This window comes from Ammospiza caudacuta, chromosome 3 (assembly GCF_027887145.1).
Source record: "Ammospiza caudacuta isolate bAmmCau1 chromosome 3, bAmmCau1.pri, whole genome shotgun sequence".
NCBI lineage: Eukaryota > Metazoa > Chordata > Aves > Passeriformes > Passerellidae > Ammospiza > Ammospiza caudacuta.
Window position 1 is genome coordinate 93,333,682 of NC_080595.1, and position 25,474 is coordinate 93,359,155.

Consider the following 25,474-nt stretch of genomic DNA (forward strand, 5'->3'; position numbering starts at 1 on the left):
TAGCACCCAGCCACTCCTGTACTGCTCCAAATTGATGCCTAATAAGCAGTCTTGTGGCAGATGAAAAGCATGGCACCATGGGTGCTGATGTATCACAGCTGTGGTATGCTTAATTTGTGCCTGTTTTGGAAATGAGGTTGCATTCTTTGTAATGTTTCATTTTTTAAGCTGCTGCTTGTTCCATCTTGGACTTCAAGCTGGCTCCTTTTCCTAATCTCAGTGCCAGTATCTAGTGTGATGAATCACACATGAAAGACTTGTTCTAACAAGAGTCATACTCTTCAGTAGGAAAATGGCTGGCAGCTTGATGGCTGTTGGAAAAACTAGGGAAATTGGGGTACTGTGAGGAGCCAGCTGGTGCTTGAACACCAACCTGCTTTGCAGAACCTTTTCAAAGGCTCTCGAGTCCAGGAGAAATGGGTACAGTTCAGTAACCACGCAGTTCTTGGCTCTACACTTTGTGGTGGCCACAGGTAGAGTATTTCTGTTATTTGTATGTAACTGCAGTCTCACCGAAAAGCCAAGCAAGCTGAGAACAGTTAATTGGAACTTAACAGAGTGAAGCCAAAGATCTTGGTTAACCTGTTTTTAAGGTAGTGATGTATTTCTTTCCAAGCAGATCTCAGTTACTGTGTACTTGAAAAGCAGCATGTGCATCCTGTGTGTTGATTTTTGTGTCTGGATGTGTGACCGTATAACCATAAGATCATTCAGCAGTTTCCAAAGTTGCAAAGGAAGGAGATTCAAGCAATCTTGTGTGCTGATGTTTGAGATTTGCCTGTGCACACTTGAACAGCATGACCAGTCACAAATTCTGCTTAAAATACTGTTTTGTGAAAACTCTCTTTGTTCCCGAGTTGGGAATTGGGAAGGGTTTAAGCTTTCTGACTCCACAGTGGGGAGAAGAAATGGAGGCTGGTAAAGTATTAAAAGTTTATGCTCTTGTTAACCAGTGCTTGTGACTTTTGTATTGGAAGTCATTCTCAGTGATGAAATGACTTTTACAGGCACTTGGGCTGTTCTTAATAGTTTATTGCTGTTGTAGGCTTCAGGATAAAAAAAAATTACAAAGTTTGTGTTTGAAACCAGTAGTGCAGTAGTGTAAAGAAGTGTCAAAGAACAGCATCTGTAACAGTAGAGAAAAAGGGTTGGAAAATTATTTTAATGAGTGTTAACTTGCATTCAGGTCTGATTTTTTGGCAGTAGTTCTGTTGAAAGATGTGGCTACCTAAGAGTATGATACAGTTAGTTCAGAGATGAGGCTTTACACTAGACTTTCAGAACTACTACAGACATTAGCACTTTGGGGTGTTTTTGTCCTGTTTTCTTTAAGTGAACATTGCAGACTGAAGATTTTTTGGAATGTCTGCAAAACATGTAATTACTATGCAGACAGTTATAGAAACTAATTTTTAATTTTCCAGTTGAAATTTGTTTCAGCTAAGGTATATGAGGGTGTCTCAGCTGTTACTGATGTTGGTTCCAGATTCAGAGATGTTAAGCTCTTTCCAGGAAAGTAGGACTGATTGCAAAGTTCAGCTTCTGAAGAAAGAAAGGTGAACTAAATTAAATTTATGACCAGTTTAGTTTGTGTTTTTAACTGTTCAACCTTCTTACCCTCCTTGCTGAAGAAAATGAAGCGCCAAGTACAGATTTGATCTGAGAACCCGTATGTAGCTCAGCAAATGTGACTTTAACGTACAAATCTGTTACTAGTTCAAGGGAAGAAACAGCCATTAACTATTAATTTTACTGTTTTAATGTCATGTTGCCTGCACATTTGGGGATTAAAGGCCACACACTGTTGAGGCTGGTTTCTCTTTATTTCTGAATGTTTTACCCTCTGGGGGTGTGAAAGTTGCCTGGGGTGAGGTTAGTGGAGGGGGGTGGCAGGAGACAGCCACACAGCAAAGCACTTGGCTTCTTGTCCTCTTGCACATCACAGAGACATTTGGTGCTGCTCCCTTTCATTTGTCAAGTGTGTTTGTGAGATAAATGGGTTGAGGTTCAGCATGGGGGTGTAGAGCCTTCCCCTCTGCTGCTGGAAAGCTGTGTGTGCTACTGCACAGGTCCCTGAGCCTGCTCACCAGGGAAGAATGGGAGTATTTTACCTGTGTCTTGAAACTTTTGCAAGTGCTCCACTGCGATCCTAAAAGTTCATGCTCTTGAGTTTTTTGTCATTGTTTCCCAAGTTGTATGTTCTGGCAGTAGAGTCTGATAAGCTCCTACTCCTCCTCCCCCTTCTGACCTGACTGGCAGCATTTAGAACCAGACCCCCACTTACACACAGAGGACGTGTTGCTGTGATTCTGCAATTCCTGCAGCTGGAAAATACACTCAGAGAGGACAGGAGTTGTGTATTTAAAACAAGCCTGACATCTCTTACGTTCCTGGGCAAACAGCTGGCTGAGTTACTGGTTCTGTAACAGGACTTCCTCTCCCCAGGACAGATCTGGTTTATGGAAGTGATTACAGAGGGTTTATCAAAGCATGGCAGGTGCACTGCTCTGGAGGGCAATGCAACTCTTCCCCTTTGGTTCCTAAGGCTTTCCCCATGGCTGAAGAACAGGGCACAGACACTTGGCATAAACACATTTGCTCCTTACATAGAGTCAAGGGAAAAGGTTGGTGTGAGGTGGCTTTTTGAAGACTGATCATCAGATGAGCAGTGCTGGTACACGCTCAGCCTACCTTTTGACACAGCTGTTTCCTTTGCCTGCATGCAGCACAAACCAATGGTAAAGAGGGAGGTTACAACATGGGCTTTAGGTGGGGATTTTCCTGCCTTCCACCCGAGTGCACAAGTGCCACGGTCTCGGTCTGCTGACACAAGTTTTCCTAACAGCAGGAGTCAGCTAGGACCCATCAACTTCAACTAGAAAAAGGAATTCAAACAGTTCACTTCTGCTCTTGGCAAAGGGCAAAACTTTGCATCTTCACAATTATTCTCTTCCTCAATGAGTTTTTAGGGAGTTAGGACTAGTTTGGAAGAACACACAGCAGAGGCTGAACATGGAAGTTCATTGTCTTCTTTAGCATACATGTTTGATTTATTTTTAAATTGAGTTCAAGGATCGAGGAGGCATTTTATAATAATGACTCAAATCCTATCAGCTTATAAGGATGTTAATAATACTGCTTCATCACTGTCTGACACAGCCAGTGTTGTCCTTTTGGCTTGCTAGCCTGAGTTTTATCAGTGGACTGTTAAATATCACACATCAAAGAAGACTGAAACTGGCACAGCAATACAGTAATTGGAACATGAGCATTAATACAACAGAACATTACACAGGGAAGATGAGCATTAAAAAACATCTCTATTCAAGCCTGCCCAGGCACTCAGAATGTATCTCACAACACTCAGGCACTGCTGACTTTGACTCAGTATGCAAAGTTAGGAAGAAGTAGAGTGGTGGGAACAGAGCCCTTGCTCTGTTGGGAAGGTTTATTAGCACCTTGGTGGCACATTAACAGCCTCCCCATGTGAGCCTTGCCACGTGGTCAGTTTTCTGCTTGCTGGGCTTTATGAAGCCCAGGAGCTCCAGCTCTGAAACCGCTCGAATAAAGCGAGCACTGGGCATGTCAGTGAAGGAAAGAAGCCAAGTACACTTCTGATGGGACAGTGACAGACACACTGTTCTCTTCTAGGAGGGCAAGATTTCTAAGTCATGGTAAGCACAGATTTCACAACGTGTTGCACAATAAAATTGTTGGAAATAAGGGCAGAGCATGAGCTGCCTACAGAAACACAAATCTTCAATCTGATCAGTAGTTCTGCCACATGCATATGACATGACAGCAAAGGAAGAGTTCCTTTTCCCACTGCTAAGAGAAGCTTAAAGCCTACAACCATACCAATTTTGTAGTGTCTCAGAAGAATTTATACTTTTATGCCCCTTGACAAAAAAATGGATAGATAATTACAGATATTTTTTCTGAGGTTTCATGGCACCACCTTCTCCTTTTTATTCACTGCCTTTGTTGCTGCCTCCCTGACATACAGGTTTATATTCCCGAGTTAGAGAATTAAATTTATTGTGAGTGACAATTAACAGTAGAGCTTGTAAAAAAGGAAGGGCCAGGAAAGCCAGGTATAGTATTAGAGCATATAATTATGATTCCTTAAGTTAAGCCTAGTTTTGCATAACTACTCATTTCTTCTCTGTGGCAGCACTACTGCTGTAGCCATGAGTTTTGGTTCTAATGCTCATCTATTAAATATTTTTTAGACCTCAGTTCAGGATCAGGACAAAGTAACAAGCAGAATGGGCGTCCTGTGCAAAGTACGTTCTCAACTCCAAGGTACTGGAACATAATGAGCTCTATTTCTCCATGTGCTCTCTAGGTCAGAGCCCTCCTCCCATCTGTTCCCCAGTAATGCTCTACCCCTATCCAGCAGCTATACCAACTCTCTGATGATTTACCCAAACAGTTTCAACTTGTTTTATGGACTTTTGGTTCTGTTTCAGACCCAAACCCTCCTGTAGACCAAATCTTCTCTCTTACATCACCATTCCCAGCCCAGCTATTTAAACTATCTATTTCTTAGACATTTTCAATACATTAAGGCTGTTTAAAATAATTTTTCTAAAAATTATGTACATGAAACTATATTTTAAAACCCCTGGTTCATAAATCCTGTAAGCTTTTCCATGTCAAGCTTGAGAAAAATGAGAAAGGATACTGGATAACATCATCGACCTGGTCTGAGGAAGCTGCATCTGCATTTGGTTCCTCAGCTGCCATCACCACAGTTGAGAAAGCCTAGAAAGGGAAAAGCAGCACAGATTTATTCCAGGTTTATTCCAGTTTTATATCCAGACAGATAGATCTGCATATAAAACAGTGACCTCTGAGCTGAAGGCCATCATTCAGGGGGAATAAGATCTTGGAAGGAGAACTCCAGAAGTGTGTCAGTTCAGCAGCAATCAAAGAGCAAGCAAGGTTACACATTACCATGGCAGGAAAACAGAATGCAAGACATCATTCTCTGAACTCCTGTGCCTGCATTTTAGATCTCAAATGGTTCTGGTTCCTGACCCATTCTCAGAGACACTACAGAATATTCTCAAGGTAAGACTGCTTAAATATTTTGGGGAAGCGATAGAGGTAAGTTGGCTGTGAAGAAATCTATAAAACTGAGGGACAGCAAGAGTCTGGGTAGGAATACACAATACACAACCAGGGCAGCAGCAAACAAAGCACAGCTGGAAGAAGCAAAAGGAGTATCCTCTAAACTGCAGGTGGTTAAGCTACAGAGTTTCTTGCAGAGGATGCTGTGGTTGCTAAAATATACTGGTAATGACATCCAGGTAGGTTTACAAAATACAGAAGAATCACTCAAGTTTAGGAAACCTTAGAGCTAAAATGTGATTGTTAGCCAGGGAGACTTTATCATATTAATGTATATTCTCCTGCTATATTTTCTCTGCTTTTGGCTACAGTAGGAGACAGGTTATCAAGCTAGAAGGACCCAGGCTTTTTTCTGGCACAAGCATTCTCTCCAAGAGCCCCCACTGCCTGTTTCCACAAAAGTGTCACAGAATACTTAAAGACAAAAAAAAGGAAAGGCAATTTTGTTAAGCACAAAATCTGACCTGTGCTGAGCTTAAAATAGAAACAGAAGCAAAATAGTTTCATCAGAGATTGACACAGCTGGAAATAAATGATTCACAATAGAGAAAGACTTACTGGAGTTACTGTGGGTTCTTGTGGTCTTGTGGACCAAGTTATGCAATGATATAAACTGTCAGAAGGGGCACTGAAGGAAAGCAGCCATGCAGGAAAAAGGGAAATCAAATACTGACAGCAGGCAAAGGCACTGTTTGCATCACATACCTCTAACCAATCCACGAGATTGATCAATCTGCCACATTCCAAATGAAGCTTATACACTATGCATATGTCAGGGGCTTTGTTAGAAATGCCTCCTCCATCACATCTCAGAGCTTGGTTCTGATGAAAAAAATTGAAGGCAGTAACTTTGATCAGTGTCTAATCTTGAGCAATTCCAAGGGCTAGACAAAACATTATTTCAGGTAATTCAGATAGTAGGTATTTTATGCAAATGTTTACTGTTTGTGTGTTTAATGGCAAGTTGATGGTACAAAAGAAAAAAAAACCAAAAAAACCCCAGGAAAATAAGTATACTATTTAAAAAAAACCAACAATCCCCCCCCCAGCTACTTCACTCCTGGTGTTCCTTCTGTAACACTTAGCAGCATCTGCTGTAATGAGTGATTATCTGATTATTCTTTTATGCATTTTTTTGCTAGTTCTATTTACATATGAGACAGAAATACTCCATTTTATGGAGTCAGGAGAAGAAACCAGTCATGATTTGCCACGTAGAAAATAGGAAAGTATGATTTTTCCCCCAGCCCCCTTGAAAGGAAAGCTTACTATAGATCTGTCATATGTACTAAAAAGAATTGCTTCTCTCATCCCAGAGTTTTATCTTTGAAATGTAACAATCATTTATCTCTAGCTTGAAACTCAGCATCTGTAAAGGCAAAAGTCTAATTTCTCACCAAGTAAACTATGTTTCAGGAAATTCATGGAATCATTAAGGTTGGAAAAGCCCTTGCAGATCATGTGAGTCCAATGATTAACCCAGCACTGCCAAGGCCACCATTAAACTGTGCTCTTTACTGCCACATCCACATGTCTTTTAAATCTCTCCAGGGATGGTGAGTCCACAACTTCCCTGGGCAGCCTGTTCTAATGCTGGTTCTTTCCAGGAATAAATTTTTCCAAATATCCAACCTAAACCTCCTCTGGTGCAACATGAGGCCATTTTCTCTTGTCCTGTTGCAGATTCCCTGGGAGAAGAAGCCAATCCCCACCTGGCTCCAGCCTCCTTTCAGACAGCTGTAGAGAGTGATAAGGTTCCTCCTGAGCTTCTTTTTCTCCAGGCTAAACAATCCCATCTCTCTCAGCTGCTCCTCAGAGGACACCCCCAGCTTTGTTGTTGTTGTTGTTGTCCTTCTCTGGACATGCTCCAGCACCTCAATGTCCTTTTTAAAGGGAGGGGCCCAGCTGGACACAGCACTCAAGATGCAGCCTCACCATTGCAGAGCACACGGGGACAGTCCCTGCCCTGCTGCTCCAGGCCAGGTGCCATTGGCTTTCCTGACACCTGGGCACAGCTGGCTCCTGTTCAGCCACTCCTGACCAGCACCCCCAGGCCCTTTTCTGCTGGGCAGCTTTCCAGCCTCCTGGATTCAAGGTCATCAGCACTGAACCATTTACTTGGGAAGGTGAAAAGCCACTCGAGCCAGAGGCAAAAGTCTCAGTACAGCTCCAGAAATTTACAGCATTTCATTTCAGTTTCATGCACTCTAAGAAGTCAGCTGTCTTAACATGAAAACAACCACTGATCATTCCTTTCAGGTCACAGAAGTTCGTTCTAAAACACTTTCATATGCTAGTAAAATATACAAGCAACTTTAGGGAAGTTATAAAGCTGTAGCAATGACAGATACCTTCAAGAGAAAAATGCTTTTCAAGACAGGAAAGAAGGCTAAGCAAAAAAATTTTGCCCAAGAATCTGTAGTTTACCCATAGATGTCAATTCCTGCAATTTTTGAGACTCAGCTCCAGTTTGGACTCTGTCACTTATGAGACATTTCACAATTTACAGAACACCTAGCAATTTTCAAGTTTATTTACTCTCCCCTACAAGGAACATAAAAGCTATAGACCTTAGGTTAGTATCTGTCAGTTCATTGCAAGAGGGTTTCCAGAAAAATTCAGAGAAATATGGCTAACCCCTCACAGTGTTACAATTAGTTCTGACATTAGTTCATCAGGAACTCAGGGGTATTATGGTACACTTCTGTAACTCAGGATTTCCAATACTCCTGTGTTAGTACCTGGCACACGTGAGGTTACACTTCTGGCTGATCTAGATCTAGTGACTCACCACTTCCCAAAACACTACACCCTTCCCTTTCCCCTCTCCTACAGCACCCAGCTCTGTGGTTTTCTATTGCTCACCCATGTGCCAACCTGGCAATGCTGGACTCTTTGCATTGTTTTTTTAATTTTAAGGTCAGGACAGTTAACCAAGAGAGGATGCAACTTCCAGAGCAACTGCACACCCCTGGAACTCGTCTGCAGCAGCACCTGAGAGATCCCAGCCTCCCCTGTGGTACCTGGGCCGAGGCTCTGCAGAGCAGTGGAGGGAGCTGGGAGGGAGCTGCAGCTGCCAGCAGGGAAACCTCAGCTCTGAGGCTGCAGCACACATGTGGTCCCCAGAGGAAACACCCAGGCTGACAAGCAGAAAGCTGCCCCACAACGAGCAGCCAGCTGTGGATCCACCTGTACAGCACAAAGGTGCTGCTCCCAAAAGAACAGAACAGGAGTGGGAGCAACCCAGAACACAGCTGATGAGGAATTGCTGCTGCCTGACCCTGCCCCAAGGTAGAGAGAGGACACAGCATACCTTGCTCTGGAATCAATGCTGTTATCCCAAGGACCAAATCCTTTCCCTGATGTGGGAGCTGGTATCCCAAGTTTCAGCTTGCTCAGTTTTCAAGGGATCAGTGAAACTAGAATTATGCTGGGTTTGATGCAGGCTTTTTTTGGGTTCTCTTCTACCCCCAACCTGATAAATATGACCCTTGGTTCACACTTTGCTAAATAACTAACTGGACTCCTGTAAGCAGTGCATCACAAATTAATTATTCATTGGTACTCTACTGAAGCACTTCTCTGTCCTGGCCTTCTGGAAGGCCTTCCTGGCCTTCTTCTCCAGTTTTGGAGAACTTTGCTCTGGTCACAGTGCAGAAAAACACAACCACGTAGAAGTCATAGACAGAAAATATTTGACTCACTTGGATTAAAATGCTAAGCAAGGTACTCAGCCAATACTGCTACTGTTAGAAGCTATGCCAAAACTTCACAATCTTCTCAGAAAATGCTGGAAATATGTTAAAGCATGTCCAAGTACAAAGTACAGGATGACAAAGGGCTTTAAATCTTGTCAACTCATCAAAGAGAACAGACTACTTATTAAAGACATCAGTAGTTACATTTTCTTGGCTGTCCTAGTCTATGTGTTTACAGGTTTTCTAAAAATATAAATTACTGAGGTTCATATTAGGTTTCTTTAATGGTAACTTGCTAACTACTGTTCTCACAAATAAGCTCTGTAAATGCTTTTAGTAATAACTCCTGCACACAGCAAAACTGATAACCTTCATTCAAATCGAGGACAGTGCCAGCAAACCCAATACAAATCAGATTTCAATACAAATGTAGATTTCAAAGGCTGATCTTTATCAGCCTTTACAGTTCCTGATAGCGTTAGCTTTGATCCAATAGTGCATTACTCTGATACAGCCACAACCAATATTTTCTTCAAAATTATGATGCATTTTTTAGGAAAAATGTTAGGCAATAAGAACAAGTTCAAGCAACTTCTATAATCAAGTAAAAAGAAATGTATGTTCACTCCTTTTCCAAATCCTAGGGTATTTCTTTCTTTCGGTCATACTTTCAGTTTTACTTATGAAAGAAGCGGAAAACAGTCTGCTTTTCTCTTATAGAAAAGGACAGGGTTAAGCTGATCCTTTTCTTGGACTCAGAAAACATAGGATATCAATGTACAAAAAGGATTAAAATAAAATTATAGAGGAAAACAAAGGACTTGGTCAAATACGCTGTAATTATGCTATTTTAACGTTATGACTCCACCTGAACACCCTTTACCTTACAGCTAATCTACATAGTGAGGACTGAGCACCAGCCCTATTAAGAAAGTCTCTGAAAAGAGTAACAGACACTTTATTTTTCCCTGTGGACAGTCATCCTAATTGCAGTGGAGGACAAAATTAGTGTTCTGCTACATCTACAGAAGAAAGAAAATATCATGGCTGGGACACGCTCTGAAAAATGGATTCCTTCCCAGAATTACCTTCGCCAGACAGATTCCCCAGCTCCTTGAACAAAGTCCCCAGCTGCTTATCAGCACTTGCTAGCTCTCTGCAGAACAGCTGAGCATGTGCCAAGATGCATGAAGCACAAACTCAGCCTGCCCAGCACGCTCACACAGCCTGCAGCTGCTCACCTTGAGGTACCAGTGGGGGCTGTTGAGCGCCGTGTGCAGCGCCGTCCTGGGCGCCGCGTTCAGGTGCCCGCGCAGAACGGCGGCGCCGTTGAAGTACACGATCTCGTGCAGGGTCCTCTCGTCTGCAGGAACAAGGTATCTTCTGGAAAAGCAGGAGGTAGGGGGGGTGTGGGGGAGACACAAGCTTCAGCTGAAGGGAAACAACACAAGTCTACTGCTGTCAGACTATAAAAATGCATCTTTCCCATCCAATACTGAAAAATCTCTGAAAAACAAGATGAACAGCACTGAAATAAACTCTTAAGCAGAGAAATCTGTTATTATCAACCCTATATCTAATGGATTTAGCACAGAACTCTAGCTGGGACACTGACAAATTCAAAAATAAGGGCAGCAGCTACAGTGCTAACCCAGTCAAGTACTCCACAGATGTTATTTATCCATCTCAAGGCCGCACCATGAGTCTGTGATCATCTTGGCCTTCCTAGCTGAAGCTTTTTGCTTGGCAGTGATACTTCTGTTAGCTTCTCTGCCTCCCCCCACCCTCTATAATTAACAAATGCCTTCATCTCTTCCCCCACCACAACAAGCCTTTCACATTTTCCACTTCAGAGCTGCCTCCAAAACTGCATCTGCTATGGTTTGCTCACCAAAACAGTTCCCAAAATGGACAGGATATCACACTTGACATCTGTACAGTTTTGTAAGCAGAACAGATCAGCAAAGATTAGGGTAAAGACTCTTGACTTTATTTTGCCACTTATACCCACTCCTCCCTCAACACTGTCTCAGCAGCCAAAGCAGGTTGGTCCATTTGTACTCTAATTACTTCAACTGATCTCTTGGAAAAGAGGTGTCGTTCACTTGGTTTGGGTTTTTTTAGTTATTATTTTTAGAGCCCTCAAAGAAAGAATAGGAAGAGAAAAAAAAAGTGTGCCACAGGGAGTGAGACACAATTTTGACAAGATTAACATGTTAGTAAAATTTCATTTGCAACTTATAGTGCAAACTAATGCAGGAATATAAAACAGGAAGGCTCACCTTACAAGACTGTCTATATAGTCAACAACTTCAAAACGAAGCATTTCAAACTTTGTCAGTTTCTTAGACCTCCTTGATTCCTTCAACTCCAACAAAGTCTTTAAAAAAAAGTGGTGCATAAGACTACATAGGAGGCAGTTATTCTCTGGAGAACACAATCTATGTGTTTAACATGTATAATTAATTTTTGCTGGCATGTTCTCACTGATGATGTTTGAAATGTAATCATGCAGTTATTTTTATTTCGGCCAATGTATTCATTTCTCAAATCCGTAGGAGTTCGAGAAATTCAAAGAAATATGTGTTAGGCAGAATGTCTAAATTACAAGTTAAATAAAAACATCTAATTTGCATTTCAAAATCCTGGTTTATGATAGATTATTTTCTATAATTTTCTATGTGTCAGGAAGGCCTGAAATACATAGTTGGTACTTATTCATTCATTTTTAAGATGAGACATTCACACACAACCCTTTACTCAGAGATCCAGCAAGCTGGGAAGAACTAACTATGAACATTTTAAAACATTAATTTAAGGAACCAGTCAGTAAAGCCTAGGCAGGCCTAACCTTCTGAAGGTGATAAAGGTCTGTCTTCTTCTGGAGCTCCTTTTGTGGCGATACAGACACATGTCGTTCTTGGGAAGCTTCTGCTACTAGAACAAAACTAAAGTTTGATATGTGGGGTAAACTTTTCCTACATAAACCTCCTAACCCCAAGAACTCTTCAAAGCACTCAGCAGTTCCTTGTTCACACAGACCCAACAACAGGTAGCTTTTGGGTCTTGCATCTTGCAGAAGATTGTTAAAAAAGGAGTCTGCGGTACAGCTTAGCCAACGGTGATTAAGTAACAATTCAGCCCTTCAGCAAAGGCCCAGCACAAGCCTTGCACATCACTTTAATTCTGTTTAGGTCATCCTAGGTCATACCCTCAACATTTGCTAATTTGACACATTAGGACTAGGTACTACTCATGCTTTTTTTAAAAAGCCACATGCTGAAATTTTTTTTTCCTTCTCATGTGCAGAAAAATAATGAGTAAGAAATGAGTTGTCCCTACCTAATGCAGAAACTGCAACCAGAGTAGCAAACAGAAGCATGCTAAGGTACTTCATTGCCCAGTTTTATTCTCACCTTAATTTATAAGAAAATTACATCTTCATGGACACGTAGTTCGGTGATCAATTACACCAATTCTTAGTAATTTTTAGGTAAAATCAAAAAAGCCAAACCTCCCAAAGCACAATCAGTGCCAGGATGAGTGATAATCAGAAAAAAAGGAATCTAGATTTCTTGCCTTATTCAAGAAGATGGCAGATGGAGATTCCACCCACACATCACAGGTAAAGCTCTATCAGCAGTGACAATCATGATATTTAAAAGCTTTTTTGGTGACCTGCAGAGAACAATTTGGTATCTTCCAGGGTCCTGTGGACATTCATCTGAGTGTTGAAGACTTCAAATCAGAAAACTTCCTCTCCACTAGTACACCAATATATTTTTTTATTTTACAAATCCTGCAGCTCAAAATAGACTGAATGTGAAGATATTTCATTTGTTCAAGCTTCACGATTTTATGTTTTTCAGTTCATTAGGCAGTCAGGACAATGGATTCTGTTGTTGTTATAAAATACAGTATTTTTATATCCTTTCACTTTAGGAGCTCTGTGGGCAATTTGGGTACATCACATTTTTGGCAGACGTCTGAGAACCCTCACTAAAGATCAACACCATCACATAAATATAAAGTAAAAAGTTATCTAATGCAGCAATCCATTCATGTACAGTATATCTTAACTTCTCACTTCTCCTTTGGAGCTTAAATTAAATCCACTTTGAAAAGAAACTAAGATCATTCATGGATTCAGTAGACCTTCTCTATTTTAAACTCATCTTCAAATCCTAAGTAAACATAAATACTGTCTTTTTTGCTTTATAGTTCTGCAGTTCTGAATCCCCAAACCTGTTGTTCCTTATTCATTTCCTCAAGATAAGAATCCAACTACTTAAAAGCCTTTTGCTTGAATTCTTTTTTTCCAAACTAGACAAACCTTTGGTTTTCCATCATAGTTCAGATTCCTCAGTGCTTGTACCAGCAGTGATATACACAGCTTTTTCAAAGTGATGAAAATACACAGTACAGACAAGAGCTGATTCTTTTGGACAACCCCAGTTAACCCTACAGTGTGATGTGACCACTTTAATTAATACTGACTACACTTGGGGGTTGCTGCCTACTTGTCCAAATGCTGTACAGCAACCACACTGGTAATGAGCTTAATTAATATGCATAAACAGACTAGATGATAACCAATTAATCTTCAAAAGCCAATCTTTGAGGAGTGCTTCTCCATAATCCAGGGAAAGCAACAACATTCCTATTCCAGAAGAATGCTGGAATACATCATACTCGTGTTTCAGAGAAAATGCAGCAGTTTCAGTTAACCTGCCTCTGAAAGACAGAATGCTGCTACTCACTTGCCTTGCCAAACTTTGAAATGTGTCCTGGACCACGAACAATCAAATCTAGGGGCTTGACAGGTCACAGCCTGTCAGCAGAGCTGACAACTGGCACCTGGGGTCCTAGCTCTGAACGTGCAGGGGAAGGAACCTTACAAACACTGGGATTAAATTCCATGTCATAAGGACTGCTTATGCAGTCCTTGCCTGTCTGCTGCTATGTATCTTTAAAACCAGTTTGTTTTTAGCAACTACAACATCTGTTAAAATGCTCAAAATACATGTATGAGAGATTTAGGGGATAATGTTTGCTGATCTGTCCAATTTCTTATCTTACATCACTCCTCCGTATTATAAAAAACACAAACCACATACCAGTAGAGAATATAAACATTTCCTAAATTTGTGCATGTATTAAAAAAAATCCTGCAAATATGATGGTTTCATATGATGACAGGCTATCTCAGGGAAAATGGTCAGATTACTCATTGGTCAGATTACAAAATAGCTTTTATATAATCTGTAATGGAATACATGATGGTACACACCCACCTTCTAGATTCTGAAACTGGGTCAGGAACTCCTTCAACTTTTCTACTGCCCTATCAAACTCCTTTCCAGAAGATGACATCAAAATTTCCACACATTGTTGGAGCATGGTTACCAAATCAGTCTTATTCAGCATCCTAAAAGACACAATTGCTGGCTGAAGTTGAAAACCAGAATGATGAAACAGCTTTCAATGTTCTTAGTTGAAAAAAGTTAAAAAAATAAAAACAAATTGAAAAATTCCTTTTAAAAGAAAAAATCTCCAGGATTACAAATATTCAGTCTTGCAGCAAAGTCAGGGGTTTTTTGCCTGCTGTCATTAATAGTAAGAAACAAACCAATTAGTTTTGGTGATGATGTCCTTTACATTTTCTTGCAGAAGAGTAGTTTTCCTGATTATCTAAAAACACTTGCTGGACACAGGAGTTGCAATTTTTGAAACTGTGAGTCAGACATCAAAACAAAATTTTAAAAAACCCAACACTCAAAACCAAATCATGGTAGGGTTCAGAACTCATTCCCTAAACCAGTAAATGAAATGGTAAAAAAAAATTCACTATGTAAACACATCTACAAAATTAATCTCTGTGACTCAGAATTACTCTCAAATGAAATCTGTATGCTTTTTTCTGTATTTAATTGCTGTAAATTTAACCATCACTAGAATCCCAGAACCACTGAAGTTTTAAGGGATCTCTTGAGATCTAGCCCAACCTCCAGCTCAGCATTTACTTAGTATTTAGTTATGAGGGCCTCTCCCAAGTGTCACTGAGCACTGCCCAGTCTCAAAATCCTAATGTAAAAGATAACAAAGCAATGACGGTGGTCAGTGTCTCAAGCAGTGGGTTTCCTCATCAGCTACCTAAAAACTGGCTAAGAAATTTAAGGAAGAATTCAGAAGAGGCTGGGGAAGCTCTGTGGATATCTGGAGGGACAACTGCAATTTGAGTTGTCTGGCAATGGATACTAAATACTTCTAAAGGTTAAAATTTAAAACTTCAGTTTATCTGCTTCAGGGTTACAGACTTTTGCAAGTCAGGTATTGTCTTCAGATGCACTTGTTTTGTACAGAAAAGCATCAGGAGTTAACAACAGAAAGTATGACCTTGACCACACAAAACATTTTGAAACTGTCTTGTACTATAATGGGTAAACAAGATAGCCTTGTTCCAGGCCAGACAAAACACTGCAGTTAAACACCCAATACGGAGAGAAAATAAGTGGATCTGGAGATCTGCAAATGGGAAAGAACAAATTTATTTTCCTACTGTTATTCAAAAGGAAACTGCAAGTTCTAGAAAAGCTTATGAACAACAATGGGATTACAGGGCCCAAAGAATAGGCAAGAAGGCAGCTATCACATATGACAAAACAGTAAAGATCCTTTGCAACCTTTTAGGTTTGAGATTACTGCAAGGTATGCCAGGTATCAGTGGGGTTAAGATTTTCATTTGGTGAGGAGTCAGATTTAAAGCAGGAAGGAAGATCTCAGATCACCAAAAGGCAGTAAATAAATCTAACTCTGATTATTCAGACAAGTTATGCAAGAGAAGAAAGGAAACTACAATGAAGTCCACAGAAACTCCTTCTGAAAACTGAAGAGGGAAATCACCTGAAGAAGCAATACCATGTTGGTCAGCACCAGCCACAGAAGGGCAGGACTGTGATAAGCAGCATGTGATGAAAAGCCACCCATAATTAGCAGACAAAAACCAGAGTACAGTATCTAGACAGAAGACAATAGGGCAGACAGTCCTTGAAGTTTTGCCACCCAAAAGGTTGATGAGATGTCCCAGCCAGTTAACTCCACATAACCAATCGAGTGAGACGCTCTCCAACCCTCCTGTGATGGAATTAATGCAAAATGAACTGAAGCTCACACATTCTCTGTCACCCCATGGCATCTTTTACACTTTGGAAAACTCAGGTAGAGTAACTACTGTCTAGATTGCTCAAGTGAGATTACCTGAAACACCACCTTTGGGAAGAGACTTCTAGCAGAAGGCATAAAAGCCTGTTCAGGGAAAGGCTGAAGTAGAGAAGCCAATCACAAAAGAAACACAATTCAGAAACTTAAAACCTTACATTCAAACATAATTCATAAAAGGCAAAAGAGGTACCCTGTTAGAAAATGAGAAATAAGCTGATCTAAAGCTTCTCCGTTTTCTACTTTCTAAATACGAGGAAAAAAAAAAGATGGATTCCAGAAAAACACTGAAAAGGATTAAGGGATGGGGAAGGGTGAACATAAGGATATCAACAGGTGATGTGACTCCCAGGAAGGCAGAGATATTAAGGAACAGCGAGCAACTTTTAAACCTGAGCAAAAGGGGAAAAAACAGATTGTGAGTAGAAGGGGAAAGACCACATTTTATAATTTTCTTCTCAAAGATAACAGCAAGATTCTATACAGAAAAAGCAGAGATGAGAGGAATTATTTGTAAAAAGGCAAACAGAAGTTAACAGCTGAAAAAATTATAATCACAACTAGAATTCCAAGTACTTGAAGAAGTTGTGTTGGACAAGTTTTGCTAGGAAAATGACAAAATTTCTGAATTAAAAAATATAAAAATCATAGAATCACCATCTATGAAAGCAGAGACTATCATCACTGTATTTCTATCAGAGGCTCCCACAGTGGGAGCCAGGACCAGAAGAACAACAGGAGGGAGATGAACAGATAACATTAAAAGGGGAGCAAGCCAAAATCTGATGGCAGCATCAGCTTTGAGATAGGAGAAGAGACAGATGAATTCAGAGAGGATGAAAGCAAATTAAACAAAGGAGAAGAAAAAAGAGAGGGGAAAAAGGCCAAGAGTTATTAAGAGATTACAGATAGTAGAGAAAGCAGAATGACACATTTGTGGGCAAGAGCCGAGAGGTGACTCAGTGCTGTCAAGATTCAGGAGAATCAGAGAAGGAACACAAAGGAAAGACTGCAGAAATGACAACTCAAGCATGTAATCCTTTCAAAGGGATGAGGGTAAAGAACACAGAAAAGTGGCTATGTGCAAGAACCACTCAGTATGGCTAAAGTACAGTTTGAAGAGTGTGTTTCCTTGTGTGTGTGTATCAGCCCAGAAAGCTACCCTCCATCCACCACTGAAATGGTTTTTCTGTGCAGTTTTACTGCCAGACACATCAAACCTGAGCAGCTCAGGGGGTCTGGGGGAGGCATTTACAGTTATGGGGTTGTGTGACAAAGCCAAGGGATCATTTGAATGAGCGCAGCTATCAGGAGACAGACATTGCCATGTGTCTGTTGAAAGCACATTTAGAAGTCTTTAGCTGCAACATTGCAATTGAAAGGTTTTCTATCAAGAAAAGTGGCTTTGACAACTTTGGCATTTTAAACACTGACAGACAACACAAGTATAGCCTCTCCTAAAGTCCTATGCTCACAGTATCAGAAAAAATTAACTCAGTACCTGTAAAAACTGTTAAGGCAAATCAGGAAGAGAAGGAAAGCAGTAAAATAAAAAAAGAAAGACCTCAGCTACTGTTCACTGGGAAGTGATTCTAATTTTCACACCAGATTAGAATTTAAAACAACTAAGACTAATAATCTGATTGATAATATCTACCACAATCATACTTTAAAAGACAAAACCCAACTCATTCTCATTCACACAAAGTAATCTCTGTGGTTTCAGCAAAATTACTCAGGGCATAGGAGATATGAGAACCTGCCCAAATTTCACAGAAATCAGTAGAAAACCAAACTGAAAACAGCAGACAATTACACTTGCAAACAACCCTAAAACTAGCTGTGAACAGGTAATAGCCTCAGCTTTAAGTTCCAGAATAACTGATGACTGATACTTTCCATGTGTACGGTGGTATTAAAACAAAATGGGAAAAAAAAATCACCTTGCTAGTTGAAGAGATGACTCATACTCCTCTGTCTCCCACACTCGGTTTTCCAAACAAGCACAGTGCAACTCCCTGATCTGTTATGCAGAAGGTGAAGAAAGGATAAAGTGTTTTACAAAGTAGTATGGGAATCTTACAACAAGCTGTTCAAAGCAATATGCAATTTCTTTAGAGCCTGTTTTCCAAAGATGGAGAATGACTGCAAAAGGAATGACAGCTCTTAATATCTTCCAGAACTAAACTTCTGCTAGAGACTTGCTCTGCACCAGGTTCCAAACAAGTAAAACTCAGGTGAAGTTAACTGCAGTGAACAGAAAGGAACTCCAATCAAATACCCCAGCTAAAATATCCTTTTATTCTCAAACAGTTCATGATGCTTTTGTAGTCAGTGACAGATTCTAGTAACAGTATGGAATACATTGAGAACTGAGAGACAGGTGCACATGCACAGAATATATAATTGCTCTGCTAGCGGAAGAAATTGCTTAGCATGAGAAGGTGGAATAAATGACATCAGAGCAATAGGACTATTAACAGAGCACTATCACTGTTCCTCCTACAATTGCTTTTTTTCTGTACAGAAGGCTGCTAAAAACTCAGTCTCTTCATCTGAATTTGACCAGTGAACTAATAGGTGGTAGAAGAGTGTACACAGCAATGCATACAGGTAACCTCAGATGTGGGAAAGTCAATGTGTGGATCCTCTTGCTGATCTGTGCACCTGCCTCCTCCTGGAAACTCCTTCCTGTTGACTGACAGGATATCATCCATGCCAGTAAAGAAACCACACACTCTCATCCTCTGCCCATAGAAAGAGAGCATCTCTCTCCATTTTAAGAAGCAGGGGGCAAACCAGCACATTAATAAATAAAGAGTAAATATTTATTTAACTGTCATACTTTGAGGGAAAAAAAACAAACAAAACAAACCAAAATCACAATAACAACAACCCAACAAGACTCACGTATAACACAACATCACCTGCTTGCCCAAAGGATACTTCGGAAGAGAAGATGTGAAAACATGAAGACATCTCAGAATTCGAACATAATTTTCATGGTAAACATGTAAGTCCTCCAGCAACTTCTCTGTTTCTTCCTACAGTGATAGAATAATTTTAAAAGTAATTCTGACATCCATTTAAAACTCCCATAAAGCACTTAATATTACTCTGAACTTTTGATATTGTACTGTGTTATGATTTAAATCATCAATCTTAAATGGAGACCACTAAGCAAATGAGCTGTATTTCAACAGTTCACTGCATTCTCATTGCATATTGTTACCTCTACTTTCTTCCTCCAGCTCAGCAGAGATTTGCTATTGGCTAGCATTAGTATTCTACCATTTTCAACTATATTTAGGCCTTTAGACTTGAAATGTCATCTCATAACAATGAGAGAATACACTATTCCTTTAGCAGGCAATGAGAAGTTACATAGCTACTTTTACTCGAAAACTTGAATTTTTATGCTACAAATGCATTTAAAATTAATTTCTTATATTGTGGGTGGCTGTTGTTTTTATTAGTTACATGTACAAAAAAAGACCACTTCACAGAAAGCAAAGAAATATTCAGTTGATTTTCCTATGTGTTTTTTATTTGATTTTGCTTACTCATGTGTCGAGAACAACAGAAATAAAAAAAAAAAATCACATTTAAGAAATAGAAGTTATTGACTACTGCTACTAATTTTCTGGATGGCACCACATTATCACTGGCCAGCCATACAAGCACATATTGCTTCTGGAAAGCCACACTCAAAAATTCTGGTAACTGTACTGAAGTCATCTAGTCTTTGTGGTCATTACATTTAAGTCTGTGAATCCAAAGATCTTCTTTCCTCTGTCTTCAGTCAAAAATAAAGAGGAAAAACCACAGAATCCTCTACGCATTTAATTACCCTTTTGCCTAACTCTGAGCAAACTATTCCAAATGGAAAGAGAAAAACAAAATAAGCCACTGAAGTTTTCTAGACTGAAAGTGAAACAAAGGGTATTAAAGATAAAAGAAAAGCAAAACCTTGTCTAAAGGCAATATAAGGAAGTACAGATGCATAGAAAGAAAAGGTTTTCTTCACATTGCAAAGATTGAAAGTACCAAAGATAGTGCTACAGAGAGCTTTCTGATGTTAAAAAAAGTTTTAAATTATTAAAAGCATTAACAATCTTTCTCCCCATTTAAGAGAAATTTAAGAGTCACTGATATAACAACTGTTAAGGCAACCTCTAAAACCTTAGGGCAGACATTCAAAAGTCTGTATTTTAATTTTAAGTAGGATCATTATGAAAAAAATTATCCCCACCACAAAATAAGCTAAGAAAAGCTCTCTCTAATGCTGCTTCATCAACCTTATTTCCCCAAACCCCAAGAATTAACACATCTGTATTTCCCTCATCTTGGTCATAGCTCAAGACGATGTAGTTAATATAAGTAAATAGCAATGTATTTTGCCAAATAATGAAGTGAAAAGGCATAACCCATTTTAGAAGAGTTTGAAAATGCAATTAGAAAACGATGCAATATTATTTCCAGAACAGAAATAAAAGACATAGATTGCCACGTTTACATAGTTTCAAATTAAATTTGCCATGAAACATTTCAGACAGATTTGTTTAAAATTACGATGTAATTTTAAACAAATTTTTAAAATTGCTTTCAAAACTGATAATTTTTAATAGGTGAAACTCTTTCCATAGTTATTAAAAAAAGTGGTAACAACATGGTATAAATGAGGCTGATAAAGTGTATTGCAGGTTTAGGGGCTAAGCTGGAAGGCTTAAAAGACTAAAGTGACCTGGTGCTGAAACACAAAGTTCACATGAAAGATTACTATAGTGATTTTGAAAGTGTTTCCAAAGCTGGGCATGACACTGTAGATTAGCATGACATCAGAATAAACAGCACCTCATTAATGCAGCAGTAGGACCTCTATTCCCCAGGCAGAGCATTCTGCCAGCTTGGCAAGGCAGTAATGGTCCCACCTCTATTGTGGAGATCAGAACAAATGTCGGCAATTAAAATCTGTGAGAAGCATCATATGCACCTAGGTATGAGAATCCCAGTTTCCTTCCCAAAGTTAAAGGTTGAGCCTTGTGAAATAAGGGGTGTATTATTAAACATGTATGGCTGAAAGCATATAAAGTTTAAGCTGATGATTACTCAACTTTCAAAGCAGGTGTAAATAAAGGGCAAGGGAACAGCTGTAGCTTAAGTTATTTTTGCCAATTAAGACAATGGATCAGAAAGTGATGTAAAATCATATCTCATCTTGAATACTGTAACTGTACTTGCCATATTGCTTGCTCCTAACACCCCTCCAGCCATTACCATTGTTCTTCACACTTGAAAAAGCCTTACACACCAGGCAAGTACACCATTTGCCTGACAGGTTACAAATACTTGAAATGAAGAGTCAGGAGAAACCCTTTCTCTTCAGCAATGCTTCCACTGGGAGTGGCTCAGATGGTGAAAATAACCAACAGATTTTTGTTGGTGAATTCCTAAAGGGCTCACAATAGTAGTAGTCTGACTTCAACCCATTGGCAAAGCTTCAGATAAACATGTAACAAATTAGTTTTAATCCTGTATGAGGTGTAGAGTGAATGTGTGCCTTGGGACACAGATTCTGCCCTACTGAGTTCAATCAGAACTATGCAGAGGCTATGAAGGATTAAAAGCTTATGAAATAACCTCCAAGATAACTTACACATTCTTCAAACACTTAACTGACCTTCCAAGAAAGTCAGTCTGGGCAAGCATGAAAAGACCTGGTCATAAATAAACCTTGTATCCTTGTTTTTAAGCAATTATATTTCTAGACATAGCTAAAAGCTGATGTAAGAAAGTTGTGCAGCTTCATATGAAGGCTGACCTGGCAACCCTAGAGATTTGGAATTTTGATCTGCCAATCCTAATTCCTCATTACTGGTCACAAAGCACAGTATGTTCTGCATGAAAGATATTATACAGAACTATATATCTTGGTCTTGTATTTTATTATGTTCCACAAAGTGATATATTGGGCAAGTTATTTTTGTTCTCCAAAGACATTCTTAAAATTTTACCTTTAAGAAGCTGTCGTTTGTCAGCAATTCAATCTGTTTCCCTGACTCTTGCCTTTCCACATACCTTATGGCAGGAAAAAAATAAAACCAACATAAAATTATAATGTAAAGAAAGATCCTCAGGTTAAAAACATTTAAAATGCTTATGCTGCTATAAGAAATATGCATCTTTCTTTGCAAAGATTCAAAAGGACTCAAAAATCCAACAAGTTCAAAGGCCACTCCAAAACCCTAGAGATTATGCTTCAAATCAGCTTAACAAATTCAAAAGTGATTTATGGTTATCTGTCAGAAAAACTTGTTTCTGTAATAAGAATGAGAAGAAAAAAAAGTAAATTTAAGTGATTACACATCACAGAAGTTGTACTCTCTAAACCAGAACATTAAGGCTTCCTGAAATTATTTAGAAATGTCCTCTGTTTGAGCAATTTACCTTTGCTATAGAAAGTGCAAAAATGAGCTACAGCGTTCACAGAACCACATTTACAGATACTTTCAATCTTTTCTAAAGCTAATCAATACATGATTGTCCAAGAAGTGTACTTCCACCCTTACCTTCTGAAAGAGGGCAGTCTTCGAATGTTTTCACACTGATCATGTGACAAAGAATAAACTCTCTTCTTAATGTCTGCCAGGTGGCAACACAGTACACTGAGAGGCTGGGAATAGAAGTGCTCCACAATACAGAGCTGAAAAACAAACCAAGAACTAGGGATGTTAATAAAATTCAATCTCCCTGCTACATCTACCTTTTAATGCTTTCTTACTATTACATTGCATATACTACAATGGTAGTAATAGTACTCCTTTAAAAATTAATTACAATTCATAAATATTCCATAAGTCATTACAGGATATTGATTATACAGTTGTTCACAGTCACACAATTACCTTCTTTGCTATATGTGCTATTCATTTTCAGTACCTCAGCTTTACCCCCTCTTATGTAACATTACACCTAACTATAATGACATGATTCTGATCTCTTGTATTAATCACTTTGAAAATCTGATCTGAAATTGCTTCATCCTTGAATTCTTCTACACACAAGGACACAGCCATACACTGTCAGGTCTAAAACTTGTATTTGTATGTTAGGCCAATGCAGAAGTACTAAACTTTGATGACTCTTTCAAATAAGAGGAGCTGAAACCTATGAAAGACCACAAAGGTCTGTCTTCAAGAAGAGGTACTATGGACAGGATATTTTTCCTGGCCACCTGTAATCATTGAATCTTATATATCAAAAAATCAGAGAAATTCTAAATGTATATGACATTAAAAGGGCATATTTTACTAGCAGGGTCATACATGGAACTAGGTAAGAAAGAAACCATTTCACAATCCTGCATTAAAACAGGTGACAGGGCCTACAAATTCTTCAGAGAACTCTTGTCTGCAATCCACAAAAACTACAAGGAGACCTAGACACAGAAATACATCTAGATATGAAGAACTATATAAGACAATAAAAACTTAACTATCATGCTCTCTAGAGACTCTCTTTGGAACCCCCCTGAGCTCTTCCACATTGCTACACAACTGCTTGGAGCACAAGCATTACTTCCTCTGAGGCACCAAGTAAATGACCCTGCAGCTGATATTTCCCTGAAAAGGCAGGAAATGTGCATCCAGAAATTGTGCCAGAGGAGTTCAAGTGGGGAACAATCTCTGCTGGAGCCTACTCACACCAAGACAAAGCAGAGACCAAGGAGCTGGTACAGATGATCAGAACTAGGGATTTCTGTCAGGGGTGCTAGAAAGCTACAAATTAATCTATAGGAAAATACAGCTCTTTCTGCCCACTAAGCCAGGTCATCCTTTTAAACATAACCTTTAAATATCATTGGTTTTGTGGCACAGTAAGCTTTTATTTGCTTATTCATACAGCTCCTACAAGTTTGCTCTTAAACCCTTATCAGTAAAGATTTTTCAATGTCCATCTGTTCACAGATCCAAACTGTTTCCAAAGGATATTTTTTCATGCAATTCAGCAGTACTAGGAGCTAAGAAATCTTTCAGTGCCTAGTAATTACTCTTTGTTTTCACAACCATTATTTGAATGCTTGTTATCATTGCCTACCTGAAATCCTTTGATAAAATTCTGGACAGAAAAATCATGGTACAGGAATATGTTGATGAGAACCTGCAGAACTTTTTCTCCCAGTTTAAATGGAAACTGGGATGTCAGAAGCAGCTAAAAGGGAGACAAAAAGAAAAAGTAGCCACAGCAGAAACTCTCTCCTGAATTAAATCAGTAAAGCTTATATGTGCAACTTGATACAACTCTTAGTATGTATTAACATTCAACTAAATGAGATACTAAATACACTGCCAGGTTCTACAAAATAGTATTTCTACTAAAATATCCTTGCAAAGATTGATTTTTAAAGTTTATTATTTTATCACATTTTCCAAAGTATCTTTCACTAATGCAACATTTTAAGTTAATTTTGCTTAATGCTATTTTTGTAAAATTACAAGTAGAACAGAGACTGCTGTAGTCAACAATGACACCACTACTTTCAGCATGTGTAACAGATTTTGGAAATCCTGTGGTCTACCAAGAATCCACAGGCACAACATTTACATGGCTTGAACATATGGGTAACTCAGCTAATGTTTGCCAGGTGGCAAAACTCAGGCTGAAGTTTATTTTTCAGAATTTTAGCTAAGTTTCAAAGCGATCTTTTTCTGGAACAAAGTAAAACTGAAATCACAGCTCGACTTTAATGAAGAAGTGTGAATGTCAAAGTGTAATTGCACAAGGCAATGCAAATGGAATATGAAAGCAGGTGTGTGTATGTGTGTCTCAGTATGAGAAGGGAGCTCTCAGTATTACATTACTCTGCACCTGCAAGTAGAAATATCTAAAATCCACAGCTCTCAGGAACAGAGTCCTTTCCAAAACCTTCAGACAAACCTGCATGTAAAGGCTACACATGTAAACTGTGCTTCAATACACACACACTCCTCATTTCTATTTAGAAATGGAGTTACCTTGTCAATTATAGTAGACAGGTGCTCCTTACAGGAAAGGGACTGGAAAAGCTCTATGCACAGCAGAGAGGACACTGAGTGAGGAAGTAGCCTGTGGATAATCATTGGTGATGTAGCAATTCCAAAAATCAGCACTAGAGGTAATTCATGGATATGCTGACTGGATAATGGGGGAAGAGAGAAAAAGTAATAGTTACATTATAGAAGCTTGTGTAACAAATGCACTATGCTCCTACTACAGCACTGAGTTTCAATGCAGAAAGGGGTAAATTAAAAGATTTGCTGCTGATAAACCAAAAGAAGAACTCGTGTGGAATAAAATTAAAAAGAAAGGATGCTATTTAAAGCCCTAAAGCAGATAAGAAAATGAAACTCCATTTTCAGATTCAGATTTCAGAAAGCGGCACA

The 25,474-nt window shown here is 39.2% G+C and overlaps 1 protein-coding gene across 3 annotated transcripts in view; it reads right to left on the minus strand.

Moving 5' to 3' along the window:
• Positions 1-3,040: 3,040 nt before the first annotated feature.
• Positions 3,041-25,474, minus strand: part of ORC3 (origin recognition complex subunit 3) — a 35,370-nt gene continuing 12,936 nt past the window's right edge. For 2 of the 3 annotated variants that reach the window (XM_058801165.1, XM_058801167.1), the window contains exons 8-20: positions 25,067-25,226; positions 24,150-24,263; positions 22,622-22,755; positions 22,067-22,130; positions 18,980-19,096; positions 17,996-18,075; positions 14,129-14,262; positions 11,686-11,771; positions 11,117-11,214; positions 10,076-10,217; positions 5,842-5,958; positions 4,688-4,767; positions 3,041-3,576 (exon numbers count right to left, since the gene is read on the minus strand). In XM_058801165.1, coding sequence (XP_058657148.1) covers positions 3,471-3,576; positions 4,688-4,767; positions 5,842-5,958; positions 10,076-10,217; positions 11,117-11,214; positions 11,686-11,771; positions 14,129-14,262; positions 17,996-18,075; positions 18,980-19,096; positions 22,067-22,130; positions 22,622-22,755; positions 24,150-24,263; positions 25,067-25,226 — 1,432 coding nt within the window. In that variant the 3' untranslated portion in view covers positions 3,041-3,470. The remainder of the gene's footprint in view (positions 3,577-4,687; positions 4,768-5,841; positions 5,959-10,075; positions 10,218-11,116; positions 11,215-11,685; positions 11,772-14,128; positions 14,263-17,995; positions 18,076-18,979; positions 19,097-22,066; positions 22,131-22,621; positions 22,756-24,149; positions 24,264-25,066; positions 25,227-25,474) is intronic. The other variant, XM_058801166.1, reaches the window with a different exon arrangement.